The sequence below is a fragment of the Haliotis rubra genome, unplaced genomic scaffold, assembly GCF_003918875.1.
Source record: "Haliotis rubra isolate DU_JTF1 unplaced genomic scaffold, ASM391887v1 Scf1299, whole genome shotgun sequence".
NCBI classification, from domain to species: Eukaryota; Metazoa; Mollusca; class Gastropoda; order Lepetellida; family Haliotidae; genus Haliotis; species Haliotis rubra.
Window position 1 is genome coordinate 45,859 of NW_025765224.1, and position 19,580 is coordinate 65,438.

At 41.8% G+C, this 19,580-nt stretch overlaps 2 protein-coding genes across 3 annotated transcripts in view; both read right to left on the bottom strand.

Annotated features, from left to right (window-relative positions):
• LOC124267050 overlaps window positions 1–19,580 on the bottom strand; it is a 67,560-nt gene that overhangs the window by 38,666 nt on the left and 9,314 nt on the right. Inside the window, exons 6-8 of one of the 2 annotated variants that reach the window (XM_046701882.1) lie at window positions 19,401–19,520; window positions 19,098–19,207; window positions 18,692–18,810 (exon numbers count right to left, since the gene is read on the bottom strand). The exons of the other annotated variant lie outside the window; for it this stretch is intronic. Coding sequence (XP_046557838.1) covers window positions 18,692–18,810; window positions 19,098–19,207; window positions 19,401–19,520 — 349 coding nt within the window. The remainder of the gene's footprint in view (window positions 1–18,691; window positions 18,811–19,097; window positions 19,208–19,400; window positions 19,521–19,580) is intronic. 2 annotated transcript variants of the gene reach the window in all.
• LOC124267052 lies at window positions 1,942–4,708 on the bottom strand. Its single transcript, XM_046701886.1, has 5 exons — window positions 4,473–4,708; window positions 3,247–3,446; window positions 2,802–3,034; window positions 2,467–2,531; window positions 1,942–1,965 (listed from the first exon to the last, which is right to left on the bottom strand). The coding sequence occupies exons 1-5, from the start codon at window positions 4,587–4,589 to the stop codon at window positions 1,957–1,959; spliced, it is 624 nt and encodes a 207-aa protein (XP_046557842.1). The 5' UTR covers window positions 4,590–4,708; the 3' UTR covers window positions 1,942–1,956.

Genomic DNA, 19,580 nt, shown 5'->3' on the forward strand with positions numbered 1-19,580 from the left:
AGCATACAAAGTTAGCGATGCTACTAACTCTGGCATCGCAGCTTCCACAAACTTGGAAGTCTCACCAATGGTAGTCTAGATCACGTATTTTATGTACCTCTCTGAAAAGTGTACATTTGGCGTGTAACATTCATTTTACATGTATTTTCTGTTGGTTTAACACTGAGTTCCTCCGTGTTTAGATTTCTGGGTTAACGTCTTGTCTTAGTTCTGAAGGCGATAGGTGACTGTCTCATTGAACGCTCTCTTGAACAGTACTGCTGTCAGGGTATTTCAGCCATATCAATTTAGAGTACTGAATTAACAGTAGAGTACGGAATTACTATCAGTTGCCGTTATGTCAAAAGGTTACAGGATTATTGTCATAATACTACAGATAGTGCACTAAGGTGCAGACAGTGCACTGCGATGTAGAGACATGTTAAAGTGTCCCAGCGAGGAGATGATGCTGACTGATGGATCCACGATCAGCTGGAGCACCAATCTCACCTTCGAACCCACAACAAGTGAAATAGTAGAGTCGTGGGAAAGGTTCGTCAGGCGTGTAGACAATTGATCCTGGTTCGACAAGAGGAATGGGTCGGGAATTCTCTATTTATTCTATGAAGTCAGCAGTGTATGCAAGCTTAACACCGAACGCATTTGTTTGCCAAGAACACAATACAGGGAAAGTGTGCCACTCTTTGTTCATGAAGTACCACTAGTGATCTCTGTGATGAAGGCAGTCGAGGAAGGCACCGGCCACTATAGGCGTTTGTCAAAGGCAATCCAGCGACTTGTCAGGAGACGGATCATTTGCCAACTACATGTACAGTGTTATTTGTCCATATGTGTATTGTCAACCTTTAATGTGTGCATGTGATAAAATGCGCCTGTATTGCAATCTCGAAACTATTAGGGCTGATTTCCGTGATTTTATTTCTTGTAAACTGATCATTTTAATATCATGTTAGGTCTTACTGATCTGGAAACGACGACTTGTTTTGTTATATAGTGCCAACAGTTGTCTGTGCTTGTGTGTATTTAATCTATTTTACTTTATTAATGCTATATCATTGTATTCAGTGTCTGAACGATAGCCCTCTTCAGGTGCCTCTCTTTATTGGTCTTTTTCAAAAATGCATGTCATCCGCTGTAGTTTGTTACCAGTTAGTTGCACTCAAATGTAATGACAGAGCATGTGTTAATGAGTTGCTCGTTTTAATAGTAAATAATGATACAGTTTGGTTGTTATATAGAGTGTACATTAAACTATAACATGATATACATACACGTATTATAAGTACGTTGATGATGCATCTGAAGTATTCACATCTGTATATATATTCAACGTATGGCCTTTAACTTACTTGAATGTGTGTGATTTGTGTTCATAGTAATCTAGTCAAATTGCTTGCTAGTAATTCTTGTTTTGTATGTTATCAGTCCTGAACTGTGATCAATACTATGGTAAAACGTATGATAGAGAGTGGTGCAGCTACAAGTATGTATATGTTTCACTTCGTACACTGGTAGTCCTTTATAACTGTTTGATAAGGACTGTATCTGATCAGAGTGTTGGCTTGTATGTAGGATTCTCTCACACGTTGGCAGTAGTAGTAGTAATACCACTTCTACTACTACTACTACTACCACTACTACTACTACTATTTCTACGACGACGACGACGACGACGAGTACGACTACTACTGCTATCGCCCTCACAACCCGAGACTGCAACAGAAACAACATCGTAGGTATGTATTTCGTATTAAACCGTTCCAATATTCCTGATAGTCTTCAGACCTGCATCAGCTGGGCTACTCCACCCCAAAACTGACGCACAACACCTTCTTTATGGACAACAAATCTTGGGGTCACCACTGAGGGTCAAGACAACAGAACACTACGGAAGTGCTTTCGATTCGTTTATTTCTCTGGAGTTTGCAGAAAGAGTCAGTCGGAGGCAACGTCGCATCACTCCACCTACAAACAATAAACACAAAGAGTTTCTGTAACCTACTAGTACAAAATGATTCCAAGAGTCCCTGCTGCTGTAATATTTAGCTTGGAAACGTGAATTGAGGCCATTGACAAAATATGTTGTAACTATATTTCTGGACGACCATGACCCAATGGTCTGTGACTATATTTCTGGACGACCATGACCCAATGGTCTGTGACTATATTTCTGGACGACCATGACCCAATGGTCTGTGACTATATTTCTGGACGACCATGACCCAATGGTCTGTGACTATATTTCTGGACGACCATGACCCAATGGTCTGTGACTATATTTCTGGACGACCATGACCCAATGGTCTGTGACTATATTTCTGGACGACCATGACCCAATGGTCTTTGACTATATGGCTGCATGACACTGCCTCAAAGTTTTGTAACCACCAACGACCAAAGATGATATCGATGTATCCAAGGTTATTGGACTGGAATACAATTACACAAACAGGGACATATACTTACTGGTTTGATGAAGGCAGTGAGAGAGAATATTTTGCAACTGCTAAGCTGGAAAGTGAACACCATGTCTGCAATAATAAAGATTGCACACTTGCGTTAGTCACAAGTTCACACACTCTCCATGTCGTCGCACCTGTAACGGGTCATCAAATCTTTATGTCAACTAATCATATCTTGGTATACATAAATCACAGCAAACATTACAATTTGTTGCAGAAGCAGATCCTCATATCAGCTTTTCTTTCATACAAAATCCAACAACGTTATCTCAGTCACTTTCCTGTCCCTTTCTTAGTACTGACATCAGCGCAAAACAACATTCGCTCAGTCATATTTACCTGGTGTAATAAGTGAAGAATTAGCTATAGTAGGTTCCATCCAGCTCACGTCATATGCCTCTGGGTTTTTGTTGCTGTTGCATCTGTTGTAACAGAGGCCGCCTTTGTTCTTGCCGTAGTGCACCCCGATCAGCTGACCAGCCTCCACGCTGATGCGGTCGCTGGAGCTGACGTTGACCACCTGGACGTCGTTGTCGATGGTCTCCACTATGTTCTGTCCAACAAGACTGTATCTGGAGTAAAACGAAACCATGTTAGGTTCTTGCTTATCTCATCAATAGTCCAGCTTATGACGACGATGTCGTGACATTTGGACAAACAAGTGATCGATATTATGAGCAAGGAACATTTCCTAGAAATGAAACCATTTTGGTTGTGCAGATGTTAAAACATGAGATCGATGTGAAGTTTAGCGGAATGTGATGACGTCTTCAACAAAACTCACTGATCTATTCCCACTTCCCGCCACACTTGCAGCGCGATGTCCCCCACATATTTCGAGTAGAACTTCCACTGGACGATCTCGCCATCATGTTCGATCACGAAGTTTGCGTTGATTCCGGCATAAACCTTCTTCTTGGATCCAACGTTCTTACGACTGATCAGTGGAAGCCAGTTTGTGCGGTAGAGCTGGTATTGCCTCGCCTTCAGATGTATACATACCCGTTCATTAATAGGTTTATATAAACATTTTCCGTATGGTGGTCATCATATCTGTGATGTAGTAATTATATCCCACTCCTCATGGCAAAGTAACATCGATATATATATATATATATTTATATATATATACATATATATATATATATATATATTTACATCACGCGCGATAATGTTATGGCTATTCAATTCCAAACCATTTCATCACAATTCATACACCATTGTATGCCAGTTGTTGTCGTTGCTTTGAACAGAGCAGTTCAAAGACAATAACCCAGACCGAAGACACTCATAATGTCGTTGAAAGGTTAGAGTCGAACAAGGACTCAGACCTATGATCTCTGGATCCTGTCACTTTAGTGTCACAACTCTCAGGAATGTGTACCCAACGGCAAAAGTTGGCAAAAGTTGTCATATGTAAGCTAAGTAATATTTGTAACTGTGGAAACAGGGTCATGTTTGCAGTGGATATCAGTGGCAGCTAATATAACTGAACTGATGGTCATGATCAGGCCTGATTTGGATAGCAGTCGGCATCGAATATAGATGACCGACCCTTATTGTTTACATGCAAATAACAGCTGTCATCGTTTGAGAGGTTTCAGGGTGACACAAAGTCAAGGCGTTAAATATTAGACACCCTCAAATCGCATATCTAATTCAAAAGTGATGATACCTGTTTGTAAAATTCAAGTTACCGTCAGTCTTAAACACTTATTCTGTATTCGTATATACAATTTGTGATTGTTATTCTTCGATAAATGCGCCTACAACGTAAATTTTAAAATGGCACTGTTTGCCTTTTATGAACAGTATGAAATACATTGCCCAGCGGAGAACAGGATTGGAATCTTCGACATAGGTTCCAGACTGCAATCTTGTAGCCCATACAATCACCACTTACGTTCGATTTAGAAATCCTCGATGGCACATTTGGAACTCTTGTGTTCCTTGTCTTATACATTACTGATACGCATAAAACACCCACTCACGCCGGGGTAGGGTACTTACAGGTCCGACCATGGCTTTGAAGGACATGATGTAGCACTTGTTCTTGTCCGCCTGGTCGTATATCTCCCCACTCACAAAGAAGGAGGGCTTCTTCGCTTTAGTGGTGATCCAGGACATCTGTGACGCCTCTGGCTGCTGGTTGCGTCTGCACTCGGAGAAACCTATCCCGGGAGGGGGTCAAAGTAGTAGATGCCGATCAGGTCTCCCTTCTTCACCTGGATACGTTCATACTCAGGAACGTCCAGTGTGTCCACCTGACCGGTCACCTCACTGTCCACCAGGTTGTGGCCGATGAACTCGAATCTAGCCAGGGGATACGTTCAGATGTGAGGTGAAGTAGGCGGTTAAACCAGACATTAAATAGAACAACATCATGAAAATGGTAATCCGGAACTAATTTTTTTAAAGATCGTGTATAACATTTACAGCTATCAACTTCACCATTGTTTGTGAGGCGTTTCAAGGATACCTCTTGCATCTTCATCATGAACCTTCAGCTGATGAAGGGCAAGAAACAGCATCCCTTCAAGTCCTGAATATATCTCTGACATGACACCACTTTTTTAGAACATTTACAGGTTCCTTAGGCTACTTCTTGTATATCAGGCTAAATGTTTCATGCACTCAAGTAATCATTCTGGCGCTGTCTCTGAGTAAACTTGATACAGTCTGGTATGGAATATGAATGTGACAGTAAGAACCAGTGGAGTTCACTGTGTCCCAATTCAAGGCGTGTCCACATAAAAGTGTTACTATCCCGAATTTCATTTTATTAAATACCGAGGAGCAATTCACTTTCATTTTTCAGCACCTTCGGCCCAGGAATTTCAGAGAATTTCTATTGCAGGAATGCAATTTCATTGGATGATTATTTGTACCATCAAGTCATCTTTCTGGACTCAAAACTGAGATATGTCTCTGAACGAGTCAAGAGTATTTATCCTAACACAATGGAAAATTGGATTACAGTAGACTGAATATTCGGTGATGACAGAGATTGTCAACGTTGGAAACTGATCGGGTTGTTATGTCAAAGAAATAGTCTATATAATTAATTTACATTTATTGAAAGCAGACATACTTTCGGGTTCCGTTATCAGGCCGTGGTCTCCAGACCTGCATCAGCGCTCTCCCGGGTCTAGTCGAAAAGAACTGCCACTGCACAACCTCACCATCTCTGTCGATTCTCATCAGGTCGTTGTCGCCCACGTAGCTGCAGTACTTGCGACCCTCGTTAGGACGCGCTATAAGGTCCACGTCGTTACTCGGGGTCACTGGCTTTGGGTCTAAAATGGTATTAATTGGAATTACATTGTGAGTCAGTGATGCTCATTCATTTCTTTCGTATGATGTTTAAATGACAATGAATTGTAGTCTGTACAAATCTGGGAATCGAGCCTGTGACCTGTAGACACTTACTGCTGTGCTAAGACCCACAATCACTAGTACATGTATCGTGCCAGCAGATTAAAAGATTAAACCAGATCATACCAAGCCCATATTCTTAAAACAAACCAAAACAATGTGTAATTGTTTCCAAAAATTCTGAAAAAATACTTCATCATCCAAAAAATGGCTTCAAAGGGAGACATCTCTTGGAAAAGGTCAAGCAATATCTCACAGAATATCCCTCTTCAGTGAGACTGTATCACAATGCTTTCCTGACCATCGTGACAACACCTGTTACACAATTGACATGAGTAATCTCTAGGTGGACATGCGTGATAAAAATTGACGACATGATTATTTTAACAATTGTTTTCATTGAAAGAAGAGACACATTTCAATGCGCTGACGGATAATAACTATTCTAATTGCTCACCGAGCAGCCACACGATTCCCGCGCATGCGACACGCGCACACGCGCACACGCATGCACATGAATATTATCGGACCAACCTGCACAGATGAGCTCCTCGCCGTCCAGTTCACCATCTTCGGTGCAGTTCCTCAGCGTGTCTCCGCTCACTTGTTCAAAGCCGTCTTTGCACGTGTAGTTGACCATCGTAAATCGTGGCACGGGGCTGGTTGTGTTTTCCAAGATGGCGTTGAGCGAGGCAGGGGGAACATCACACGAGAGTACCTTCGTCAACAAACAACGCCCTATGCAGATATGTCGGTGATATTACGAAAAAGACATGCCAGGAGGTTCCTTTAATCTATCAGGGATATCGGGAGGATTTGGGGAGGAATGGTAAGGGTCTTGGATGTGATTAAAAATATTGTCCCAGAGTTTGCTTGAAAAATAACATGACGCTTCACACTCTGGCAATTATAGAAGTTATCTGCTACACTGTTGCAAGATGTTCTTGTCAAAATAAATATTGTATAGAATATCTTGTTGTGAAGTTGTATCCGACAAAATATCCAGTCGCCAAAACCTGCAAAATTACAGCCCCTCCCAAATAGTCAAATAGCCAGTCCCGTACAATACGTTCATGCCCGAATTGTCTCAGTGGCTAAAGCGCTGAAATCGCAACCCTTGTGGAGGTTTTCATTGTACTAGTAATCCTCACCGACTCGGGCAATATATTTCACAGATTAAAATGGCATTGATTGCATTATGTAATTTACAGAATAGAAAACCCTTTCCACGTCCACAAGACATTTTTGCTGACAGCAGACTCGATTGTACAGGTGTGACTATATCATGAGTATGTATTTGTTTCTTCTTTGAGTGGTATTTGAACGTTGGTATGATGGAGAGTAACGATTCTTTATGGACAAGGACAAAATCTTTATTGCAAGTCACCACTTGCTTGATAAGGGTGCTGACACCTCTTTACCGAAACGTCGCATGTTTGATGACGGTGTTAGCATCTATGGTCCGTTTGGCTCAAAAGCTGACCGATGAATTGCAATCTAACTCGAAAACTAATAAACATAAAATACACAGCTAGGTGTTCGAGAACGGATGGAGACGGCACCGCACAGGTTAATGAATAAATAACTTTGTCTGTGAACCTGCTTCTCGAACACCTGGCTGTCCCTTTCTCTGCACTCCCCCCTCGTAACAAACTGTGAACTGTGTCAATATTGTAATGATATTTTGTTAAACAACTTTTTAATTTTTAGGACAAAAAATCTGCAAAAACCTCACAGAGTGGGTATGATGTTTTGATTATGATCAGCGTTTCATTGAGTATTTTATGTTTATTAGTTTTCGAGTTAGATTGCAATTCATCGGTCCGCTTTTGAGCCAAACGGACTGTACACCGAACGCTGTATCAAATGCAATAGAAGAAGTTGTCTATCGATAAAGAATCATTCCTGTTGACCTATGGAAGGCAGAAACTATCCTTTTGTCATACAGCCTTGTGGAGAGCTTTTTGTCAGTCTGATCCATATTCATAGATCTAAATATGAAACAGCTGAAGCGGTCTCACTTGTCTCCTTAATTTCAACTTCAGATGGGTAAATCAATGGAAGGCAGTTGGCTATTTGATGGTTATTGGACCAAATTACCTTGTTTTGATTTTGCCAAAATAAACAGAAATTATGATTAATGTGCATAAGGAAACAGTTCTGCAAGGAGGGGAGCACAATTTTTGCCCGTTGGGATGCCAACTGCTTAACGAACACTTTACCCCAAACTTTGACAAAGATGTCCATGAGAAAGTCCAGCAATTCACATATTGTTTTCTTGGTAAACTTCAATAGACATTGTCTTTGCACAAATTGTCCTGAACCTCTGAGATAGATAATTAGGTATATCTGTGTTCACCACGTATGTTTATAACTGTCCCATGGATCAAGAAGTGAAGCTTTTCCTTACGTTTGCAACATAAACACAAACGTTTAACTGGGACTGTATCTACAAACGTGGACAGCTCGCTGCCTCGTCCATCCCTTACTACTTACAGGACCGACGGTGGCTCTGAAGGACATGATGTAACACTTGTCCTGGTCTGCCTGCGTGTAGTCTTGCCCGGGGGTGAAGTAGTCCATATCTGAAACTTGTGTGTCAATCCACGACATGTTGGCTGCCTCTGGGGTGAGGTCGTTATTGCACTCCGTGAAGGTAATACCAATCAGTGGATCGAAGTAGTGGATGCCGATCACGTCGCCGGGTATAACAGGAATGCGGTCGTTGACGGGGATATCCAGCACCTCTACTCGTCCAGTTCTGTTGGTGTCCAGGAGGTTCTGACCAATGAACTCAAACCTAAACACAAACTACGATATAACATGTATACCATATCCAATATACACAAACATTACGATATAACAAGTATACCATATCCAATATACACAAACATTACGATATAGCATGTATACCATATCCAATACACACAAACATTACGATATAGCATGTATACCATATCCAGTACACACAAACATTACGATATAACATGTTTATCATCCAAAACTGTGCTCCACAGGAGATATCGCTTGTGTGAGATCAGACGATATCTCCTAGGAGATATCGTTTTGACAGTAGATTTTGCACAATGCCCTGACAATGCTATGACGTCATGTACTTGATGACGTCACAATGCTATGACATCGCTGCACTGCAAATCTAATGGCAGTACTGTGTTCAAAGATGTACATTTTCATTGAAAACTAATGAAGAGTTATTTTGGATGATAAATAGAATCTCACTCTCGTGTCTTCTGATATCAAATATATCAACACTCGTTGATAAAAGTAAAAATATCCTCGGCAAGCCTCGGATATTTGTTACTTTATCAACTCGTGGTGATATATTTGATATCAAAAGACACTCGGGTGAGATTCTCTATATACCATATCCAATACACACAAACATTACGATATAACATGTATACCATATCCAATACACACAAACATTACGATATAACATGTATACCATATCCAATACACACAAACATTACGATATAACATGTATACCATATTCAGTATACACAAACATTACGATATAACATGTATACCATATCCAGTACACACAAACATTACGATATAACATGTATACCATATCCAGTACACACAAACATTACGATATAACATGTATACCATATCCAGTACACAAACATTACGATATAACATGTATACCATATCCAATACACACAAACATTACGATATAACATGTATACCATATCCAGTACACACAAACATTACGATATAACATGTATACCATATCCAATACACACAAACATTGCGATATAACATCTATACCATATCCAATACACACAAACATTACGATATAACATGTATACCATATCCAATACACACAAACATTACGATATAACATGTATACCATATCCAATACACACAAACATTACGATATAACATGTATACCATATCCAATACAAACAAACATTACGATGTACCATATCCAATATATACACTGTAGTGACACAGATTTGTATTCCAGCAGCACCACTGCGGTGGGGATAACAATTAGGTCTTACACGTTATACACAGAGTAACAGGACGATCAGTAATTAGCAACAGGATGATAAAGAAAGTACTGAGGTGATCAGTAATACGCAAAAATAATATGTTATTTCGTCCTTTAGATTCTTAGTTCAGAAGACGAGGCTATCATATCAGTTGCAGGAGACAGAAACAACGGAATCTATTTAACTGGTGTCTTACATCCTTTCGCCAGCGTCGCTTGGATGCCAGACCTGGAGCATTGCTTTCCCTGCTGTTGTCGCATAATATTGCCACTGCGTGATCTCGCCCTCTCTGTCGATCATCATGAGGTCATTGTCGCCGAGGTACGCCCGGTACGTATTGCCGTAATTCAACCGGACGACAAGGTCTACGTTGTTGCTGGCAGTTACTGACGTTGCTACCGCTGCAAGTTCAATGTAATGACGGTAAAGCCAAGCACGTAACACAAATGCATTGTGTACTTGTCGGGGTTTGGAAACAAAAAAAAATAGTATCGACTTGGACTTCATTATTATGGCGCGGCATAAACAGTTCTTTAACAAAATGTACACGTAAATTTATAATATCAGCGTAAAGAATATTTCCATGCACGTGTATTGGAACAGTACACCAGTTATGTCATAGGGGCTCTGCTTGATGTGATGTTCTCAGGTAAATGTCTACCCAAACACAACATAAATTGTCTAAGAAGAATATCTTGGCAAGTTACATCGCGGTGAAATATAAGTACGCATTATTATTGCATGATACATAAACATTGTAGATGGACCTCCATGAACAATAAGCAATCAGCGGCTGCCAGGCATCTATGTATGTGTATCTCAATGCCAGTGCTTGCGCCTATTCACGCGGTGAAAACTAGACCGGAAATGCCTTCATTGTGGTGGTAGTCAGTTGACGTACCTTCACAAACAAGGTCTTCCCCACTCAACTCGCCATCAACAAGACACACCCTGTCTTCATCACCACTCTGCCGGACATGGTCATCCTCACACCAGTACGTGACCACCTCCCCCAGTGACACCTCGTCCAAATCCTCCTCCAGGATGACGTTGGATGTGGGTTCGGCTACCAGACAGGTGACAGCTGGAACAGAGACACTACACGTAATGAAATGGTCTACCTTGTTATACCGTAATTACTTGAATCATGCACTGGTTAGGCAAACAAGGCATATCCGTATAGATCATGATCACCCTGCAACCTGAGTAAGTGAGTCCTTGTGGTGTTTAGGTGTTTAGAAACTGCAATGAAGCCCACTGTGCTGTAACACATAACGAAAATCACTGTACTCCATGACGCGTGACCATTACCCGATGGTGGCGACTGGATGCTTGATGCACGCCCAGCACATAGATGAAGACATATTGTATTTTATTAATTTATAAATTTGTATCCCACCAAGAAATAACAAAGAAAAACTAACAGTATCTTTCTACAACGAACAGCTTTCACATGCAAAATGTCTAATTCTTAAAGAACACATACGCGACGTGTCACTGTCTTCACAAACTCCACAGGTCAGAGGACACTGCTCCTCTGCAAACTGCTCATATTCCTCACAGGCTGTAGGCGATGCCTGCAGGATGTCCACACAGTCCAGTCTACGATCCACACAGATTGAACGATCTGAAGTCAACAACGTCTCCAGCGGTAAGCAACATTCAAACTGAAAGCATTATCTTTAGAAAATATAAGCATTTTTAGACTATATACTTGCAAGAAACATGAGCTTTAATCTGCTTTCATAAAATGTGGTGTAGCTACAGACTACAGGCTACAGGATATAGACTACAGATTACAGACTACAGGATACAGGATATAGACTGCAGACAACAGGCTTCAGGATATAGACTACAGACTACATGCTACAGGATATAGACTACAGATTACAGACTACAGGCTACAGGGTAGACTACAGACTACAGGCTACAGGATATAGACTACAGATTACAGACTACAGGCTACAGGATATAGAATGCAGACCACATGCTACGGGATATAGACTGCAGATTACAGGCTACAGGATATAGACTACAGACAACAGGTTACAGGATATAGACTACAGACTACAGGCTACAGGATATAGACTACAGGCTTCAGGCTACAGGATATGGACTACAGACAACAGGCTACAGGATATAGACTAAAGACTACAGGCTACAGGATATAGACTACACACTTCAGGCTACAGGATATAGACTACAGACAACAGGCTACAGGATATACACTACAGACAACAGGCTACATGACACAGACTGCAGACAACAGGCTACAGGATATAGACTATAGACTACAGGCTACAGGATATAGACTACAGATTACAGACTACAGGCTACAGGATATAGACTACAGACTACAGGCGACAGGATATAGACTGCAGACAACAGTCTACAGGATATAGGCTACATACTACAGGCTACAGGATATAGACTACAGATTACAGGCTACAGGATATAGACTACAGGCTACAGGATATAGACTACAGATTACAAGCTACAGGATATAGACTACAGACAGCAGGCTACAAAATATAGACTACAGGCTACAGGATATAGACTGCAGACTACAGGCTACAGGACATAGACTACAGATTACAGGCTACAGGATATAGACTACAGACTACAGGCTACAGGATATAGACTACAGACTACAAGCTACAGGCTACAGGCTAGAGAATATAGACTACAGATTACAGACTACAGGCTACAGGATATAGACTGCAGACTACAGGCTACAGGATATAGACTGCAGACTACAGGCTACATGATATAGACTACAGACAACGGGCTATAGGCTATAGACTAAAGACTACAGGCTACAGGATATAGACTACAGACTTTCAGGCTACAGGATATGGACTACAGACAACAGGCTACAGGATATACACTACAGACAACAAGCTACATGACATAGACTGCAGACAACAGGCTACAGGATATAGACTACAGATTACAGACTACAGGCTACAGGATATAGACTGCAGACAACAGTCTACATGACATAGACTACATACTACAGGATACAGGATATAGACTACAGATTGCAGGCTACAGGATATAGACTACAGACTACATGCTACAGGATATAGAGTACAGACAACAGGCTACAGGATATAAACTACAGGCTACAGGATATAGAGTACAGGCTACAGGATATAGACTACGGACTACAGGCTACAGGATATAGACTACAGACAACCGACTACAGGATATAGACTGCAGACTACAGGCTACAGGATATAGACTACAGACAACCGACTACAGGATATAGACTCCAGACTACGGACTACAGGATATAGACTACAGGCTACAGGATAAAGACTACAGACTACAGGCTGCAGGATATAGACTCCAGACTACAGGATGTAGACTACAGACAACAGACTACAGGATATAGACTGCAGACAACAGGCTACAGGATATAGACTACAGACTACAGGCTACAGGATATAGACTGCAGACAACAGGTGCATGCACGGATGAACATCCTCACATTATTATGCAAACAGACGTGACTGTCAACGCTCTAAGAACGTGATGATTTCCAATAGACAGAGCGAGCAAAGTATGCCCGATTTCAATACCGGAATCACTCTGCCAATAACGCATCAAAGGTAAGTACACCGTAGTGTTGTTACTCGGTAGTGTGATGTGAAGTAAAACAGTGCTTCAGTTGCATGGCATTGATTCAGTGGAGGGCAACGGCAAGGATCAGCTGGATGCTTCTAGAATCCATTGGCCTGTTCAGCACAATGTTGAAGATCACAAACACATTGCAGCAAGACCAGCGGTTGTGTGGACATGGTCGTTATCAATATTTATATCCAGTCTGGACCTGTTTTGGAAGGTTAGCCGCTGTTGTAGGGGAATATTTCCATCACTCGCTTTGAAATGAACGCTGCCCCTCTATTGTGTACTGTCATTGAAATTACTTTGCAGCAGTGAGATTTGATTTGTATGTCTAAGTTTCCTAATATAAAAGTAAACTGAATGACATTTTATGTTGTTTGTTGGTTTCGCAGGTAACTCTTTAGACTAACAACTAGTCTCTGAAATGAACATATTTTACTGAAAAAAGTTCATAGTACAAAAACAAAACATTTAATGCAAAGGAGCCCTGAGACTTTCTTCGACTTGCCACATTTTCTAGACTTGTGTGGGCTTTCTTGGATATATTTGCTTCAGGGTCTGTACGACAGACTAGTAACTCTTTTGCAGAATGATTTTTGGGTTAATTGTTTCCGAGTGGAAGTCGACAGGTAACAATGTACTCACTGTCACTCTTTGTTGTCCTGCAGACAAAGAGACGCTCAACGGAACAAGCTTGGTCATTCCACTCGTTGTTGTTGTTTTCATCCTTGGCCTCGATACAGTCCTGGTTGGCGTAGTTGTTGGGTTGATCTGAACAGTGAGTGAGTGAATTAACAGCGCCGCTTCTAACAAAGTGTTAGTTGTATCGGATGTGGGATCTGATCATAAAGTTGTCCATATACATTTCAATGACATTAGTGACTGTACACAGTAAAGTCTCAGTTATTATTGAGATTTCTGTGCAGATGGATTGACATACCCTGTCCCCAGTTGGTCCAGTTGAAAGGGGTACCATCAGACCACATGAATGTCCCTTCAAGGTCGATGTCTGTACCACCGATCCAAATAAGTTGACCCTTTTCCCTGAAAACCAAGCTTACTATGTAGAGGATACGTCCATGTTAATCTTACAACCAGGAAACACGGAAAAGCGATAAGGTATTTGCGTATGTTTCTCCCACTCCTCTTCCAATTAAAGCAGATTTATAGTGTTTCCGGTGGCTTTTCATTGGAATGGAACAACATATTATTTCCTCCTAGTGAGAGAAATAGGTAAATGCATACATAAGACAGAACTGCTCTTGTCATCGATGTTCTACGGAACAGCAAATGGTGACTACATCGACAATGGATAGCTACAACGACAATGGATAGCTACAACGACCCACAAGGAATCAGATCAGATCACCAATAGATCGCGAGAACCGCGACGTCATGACATACTGGACCTGCAAGTAGGACAACGAAATATTTAAAAGCAATCTTCCCCGCCAAAAGTTGCTTCTTACCGAAAACCTGTTACAAATTCTAGCTCCTCCATGTCCTTGGTCGGTGAGACTATAGCTCCCAGCGCCTGACAGTGGGAACTGGCATCAGCGTAGTTCTTCTCCACGTTGACGTACAAGTAACAGTTGCCGTTGTAACCAGACCAGCCACTGGGACAACCTGGGTAGTTAATGAATGAGTGAGTGAAAGCTCTTATGCTCCGAAGCCTCATGTTAAAGGCTGTGGTGAAATGGATAAAAAGCAAATTCCGAATGTTTGTTTTCGAACGCTGCACTAGAAGGAGCTAAATGTCTACTCCTCCCATTCCATAACCTGTAGTGATCACAAGTCAATCAAGGAAGCAAGCAAGCACATGTTAAGTCCAATTTTCTTGTCTTAAGGGGCCATTTTGTGGATTGGGTGGTCAGGTTCGCTTGATAACGTGTCACTGTACGCTGCCCACAGATGGTTAGATGCCCATACTAACAATCAAGTACCAGCTGGCGCCGTTATCTATGTGTGCAGTCACAGAGCACGAAGTGCTGATATCGGCGTTAATGGACAAAGAAAAAAATACAGCTATACATTGCATATAATTTTCTGATGAAACGTTAAGGTTATGAGATATTAATATAGCTACCTGCCCAAACACACACATACATCCGTACACATGACATAACGGCATCTCCATATCTCACGGTTGTTTCAGTTTGACGTGATGCTGCTGGTCACACAGTCCTACTTACTTCCACACACATATCCTCCAGGTGACCAGGTCCCGTCGGTCAAACACGTCCTGGTGAGGGTGTCACTACCAGATGTACACCGGAACTCCACGGTGTCCCCGACATCGTAGCTGGGACTCAGCGTCGTCATCGGGTCAGCATCTTCAACGATGTCGGGTTCCGAACACGTCGTTACTGTCAAGGATCATGTGGGGAATTATATATTACAGTTGACTGACGATAATGTTGTTTTGCGCGATTGTTGATTGTGTTACTGTGATGGTTAACATGAGAAAGTTCCCGAACATTTACAAGAGACTGCGTATGTCTCAGGCGTGACTGCAATCATCTGGCCAGTATTCTTAGGTGAAAATTCTCACATTCTCATGAATATACAGGTTAACTTCAGTGAACTATTGACACACAGGTAGTAACGCATTTTCAGAAAGAAAAATTGTAAAGTATGAAATTCAGGTGAAAAGCACGTCAAGTTAATGTCATTAAAGACACATATGTGAGATGCATGTGAAGGAAAATATCAATGAAGTATGGACAAACAGCTATAACGTATGTGCAGCTAACCGTCAGAGAATTGTGTTAGGTGTTTGAAATGTACAGGTAAACGTGAGGAACTTGTGTCGGGTATATTGACACACAGGTGTGACTCATGTACAGGTAACATTACCTGGGGTAACAGGTACGTTGGGCGTGTCACACGTTCTGGCACATCCAGCCCTCGCCTCCGCCAGATCCTCCTCACAGAAGCCTTCCTTCTTCAGTTCCTCACAGTCGGGGAAGTTGTCGAACTTGCTCTCTACACACACATTACACTCAATGTCAGTTTATGCCTGAACTCTTTACACTTTAGAGCTTTCCATGGTTTATACAGACACAAGATGGACATGGGGCAGTGTGAGATGGATTCTTACAGAATTATTTATCAATTCTCATTTCAATAACACACTAGTTTTATCAGCATTCTATACTTTTGATATGGTTCAAGACTGATGGTCCCTTTAGAATATAAGGATACTCAAAGCAAAGGGTCTTCACATTGTTCAAATATAGCAGCTCTTGTGAGAACATATTAAACCGTGTGATGTTCCGTCTGTATAAAACTGGAGTACTAAGGTCTGCCCCAGACAGAGGGATATGGAGAGCCACTGGACACTCACCCAGCTGACATACATCACAGTAGTCCCTGTCACACTGGCCCTCGTAGACCCCCGTGTAGCACCACGGCCTGAATGTGTTGTCAGGGTTTCGGCAATAGTTCTCCTCCAAGTTGGCATCAAAGTCACTGACGAAAAAAATTGTGATGATATTGAGGTTGACGATGAAAATGACAACAAAATGGGCTTCAAACAGTTAGCTGTGGGAATCAAATCCCGATTGGAGAAAGCTTTAGACATAAGCTATTTAGGAGACGGGTTATTTTATCGTGAATGCTATGTACAGGTTTACCTTGGATTAAACAGGTGATGTGGGCACTCGGTGGTCTCACTCCAAGGAAGACACGTCTTGCGATCTCGCGTGAACGAAACATTACCGTTGTACGTGACGCCATTGTCGGCCATCTTGTAGCAGTGGTTCTCGGCTGAAGAAGGCACAGAAGGATATGCACGTGAGACAGGATGACGTCACCCTAATCAGTGACCCTCATGTCGTTATGTTTAGGTGTGTCACGGAAACTGTCTAAGTAACTTTTGAACGTAGTTATTTGGTAATACAGGCAGTCGTAAATTGTAGTTGTAGTGACTGTCAGCAAGTAATTGAGGTGTTCGTAAAATATTCAGTCTTTGGCAGCGATTAATCTGGAATAATTGTACTCTTCTTCGGCGTCCTTGATTCGTTATGTTGGAGAGTGTTACAGAAACTCTGGAGTATACTTGTATGTGTATTTTGTATTTGAACAAATCATCACATGCACTGTAGCGGCCATAAAATATTTTCGAGTCCCGTCTTGGGATTCGAACTACGGACCTGCTGATCCGCAGGCGGACACCTTGTCCACATAACCAAAGAGGTTAAACACGTCATTAAGCTAACAAGGTAGGGATGCCATCTGTGGGATAACTGGGACAATAGCGTCCATGATTTCATCAAACAGAGCCTCGTACAACAGGACGTGTGTTTGTAAGTTCGTGTGCGTGGTTTGAGCCAGCATTAATACATACTAGTATATCACTCATCTGTAGATAATCGTTACCGGGTCGAGCATTCCAGTCACATATATTACACTGAACGTTTTACGGGACTTGATGGCACACAATTTACCTGCTCCCAGCAACATGTCGACAGGGACTGAATGGGTAGGTGGGCAAGACACAGCCTGTTTATTGTGTATCATTGTTCAAGGACTGCGTGGATCGTTAGCAATAATATCAATCAAGAAACACACAATGAGACGTACGTGCGACAATGCTGACATGGGCCATGAACCCCTTCCTCTGCCCCTCGGTTGTTGTCCGGAGGTTGAGAGACAGGGTGTTCCGTACCGTCCGGATGGAGCGGTGCAAGGACTCCCCACAGTACCTGCAGATTAAAGATGAGGCATTGCATCCCCGTTGCTGCAGTTGCATTGCACCAGTGTACTGATAAAACAGACATTATCAGCTTGATATCTAACGTCATTTTGACAGCCACATGTAATCTATGTACTTAAAATCTAAGCTCGTTTCTGTTGATTTCTGTCCATGAAGACAAGTCCGCTCCCGATGTCTTCTGGGTTTGGGTTCTTTCAGTATGGTTCTAGTTATGTGACACATCAAATATACAGAGCTTGTCTGCTTGGTGTGGGAAGAAAGACAAAATGCTGCTGGATGTAGACGATTGTCACCTTTGTGAAACCCACGAGCAGGTGCCGACAAACCGAGAATGATAATCAGGGTGAATCCTGATCATAGGTTTCTGCCACGACTAAGGGAGGCAACTCTACCTAGTCCCATAATCGATCTACCTTCGATACAGTTAGCAACATACAATCCATGTTATGTGTGATACAGTTTGTCAGTGTTGTAGTTCTGTAACGTACGTGAAGGGGTTCTCGCCCAGCAGAACAGATCTGACACGGAGTTCATCTTCACATCCTGATCCTGAAGTGGCGATGTCGAAGTCATCAAAGTCCAACAAGATAGTTGAGTCCTCAGGTGCCTGTTTAAAGATATCGTGTTTTTGTTAATGCTACCAGGCTTAATTAAAGACACACTGGAAACCCGCAGAGTCGAATCCGGAACTCTTTAAACCTGTTAGATCAAAGATATGCTACAAGCCTAGAAACAATCTGGATTCGAACCCATTATGTAGAGTAACAAGCTGTACTAAAGTGGAATTGGCGGGCTGGACACATTTAACTTTTGACGGTGAAAACGAGCAACTTTCTATTTATTCTCCTTTTGTTATCTTGTTTTGTGATGAAGAGAGTGAGTGAGTGATCTTACCGTAAATATCCAGAAACAGTCCACATTGTTGGGGTACAGACTGGGATAGCCGGGGGATGTTATTGTCATGGTAGGATTGTCTTTGGTCAAAGTATACAGGCCTCCACAGTCTGTATTGAAGAAAACACCGTACATTCATGAACAATATCATCATTCATCTACGGGGTAATATTCGCGTGAGGTTAGTGAATAATAATGATATTACTTTTTATCGAAATCGAAACATTAAGGGTTGATTTGAGAAAACTGATACCTGGTAAAACTTACCCATAGTTCATAGTGTAATTTGATAGCTCTACGAACCTCTGTTGGCAGGAACATAGTAGCAGTAAATGAATTTCTGTGACAGTAAACTGGGGCTGTAGCCGGACTGGCCGTCTTCGTCGTCGTCAAAGTTCAGGAACTCCGAAAACGCTAACATCCCTGCAGGATAGAACATTGACAACCGAGTGTATGTGTATATTGTAAAATATGTGTTGGTAT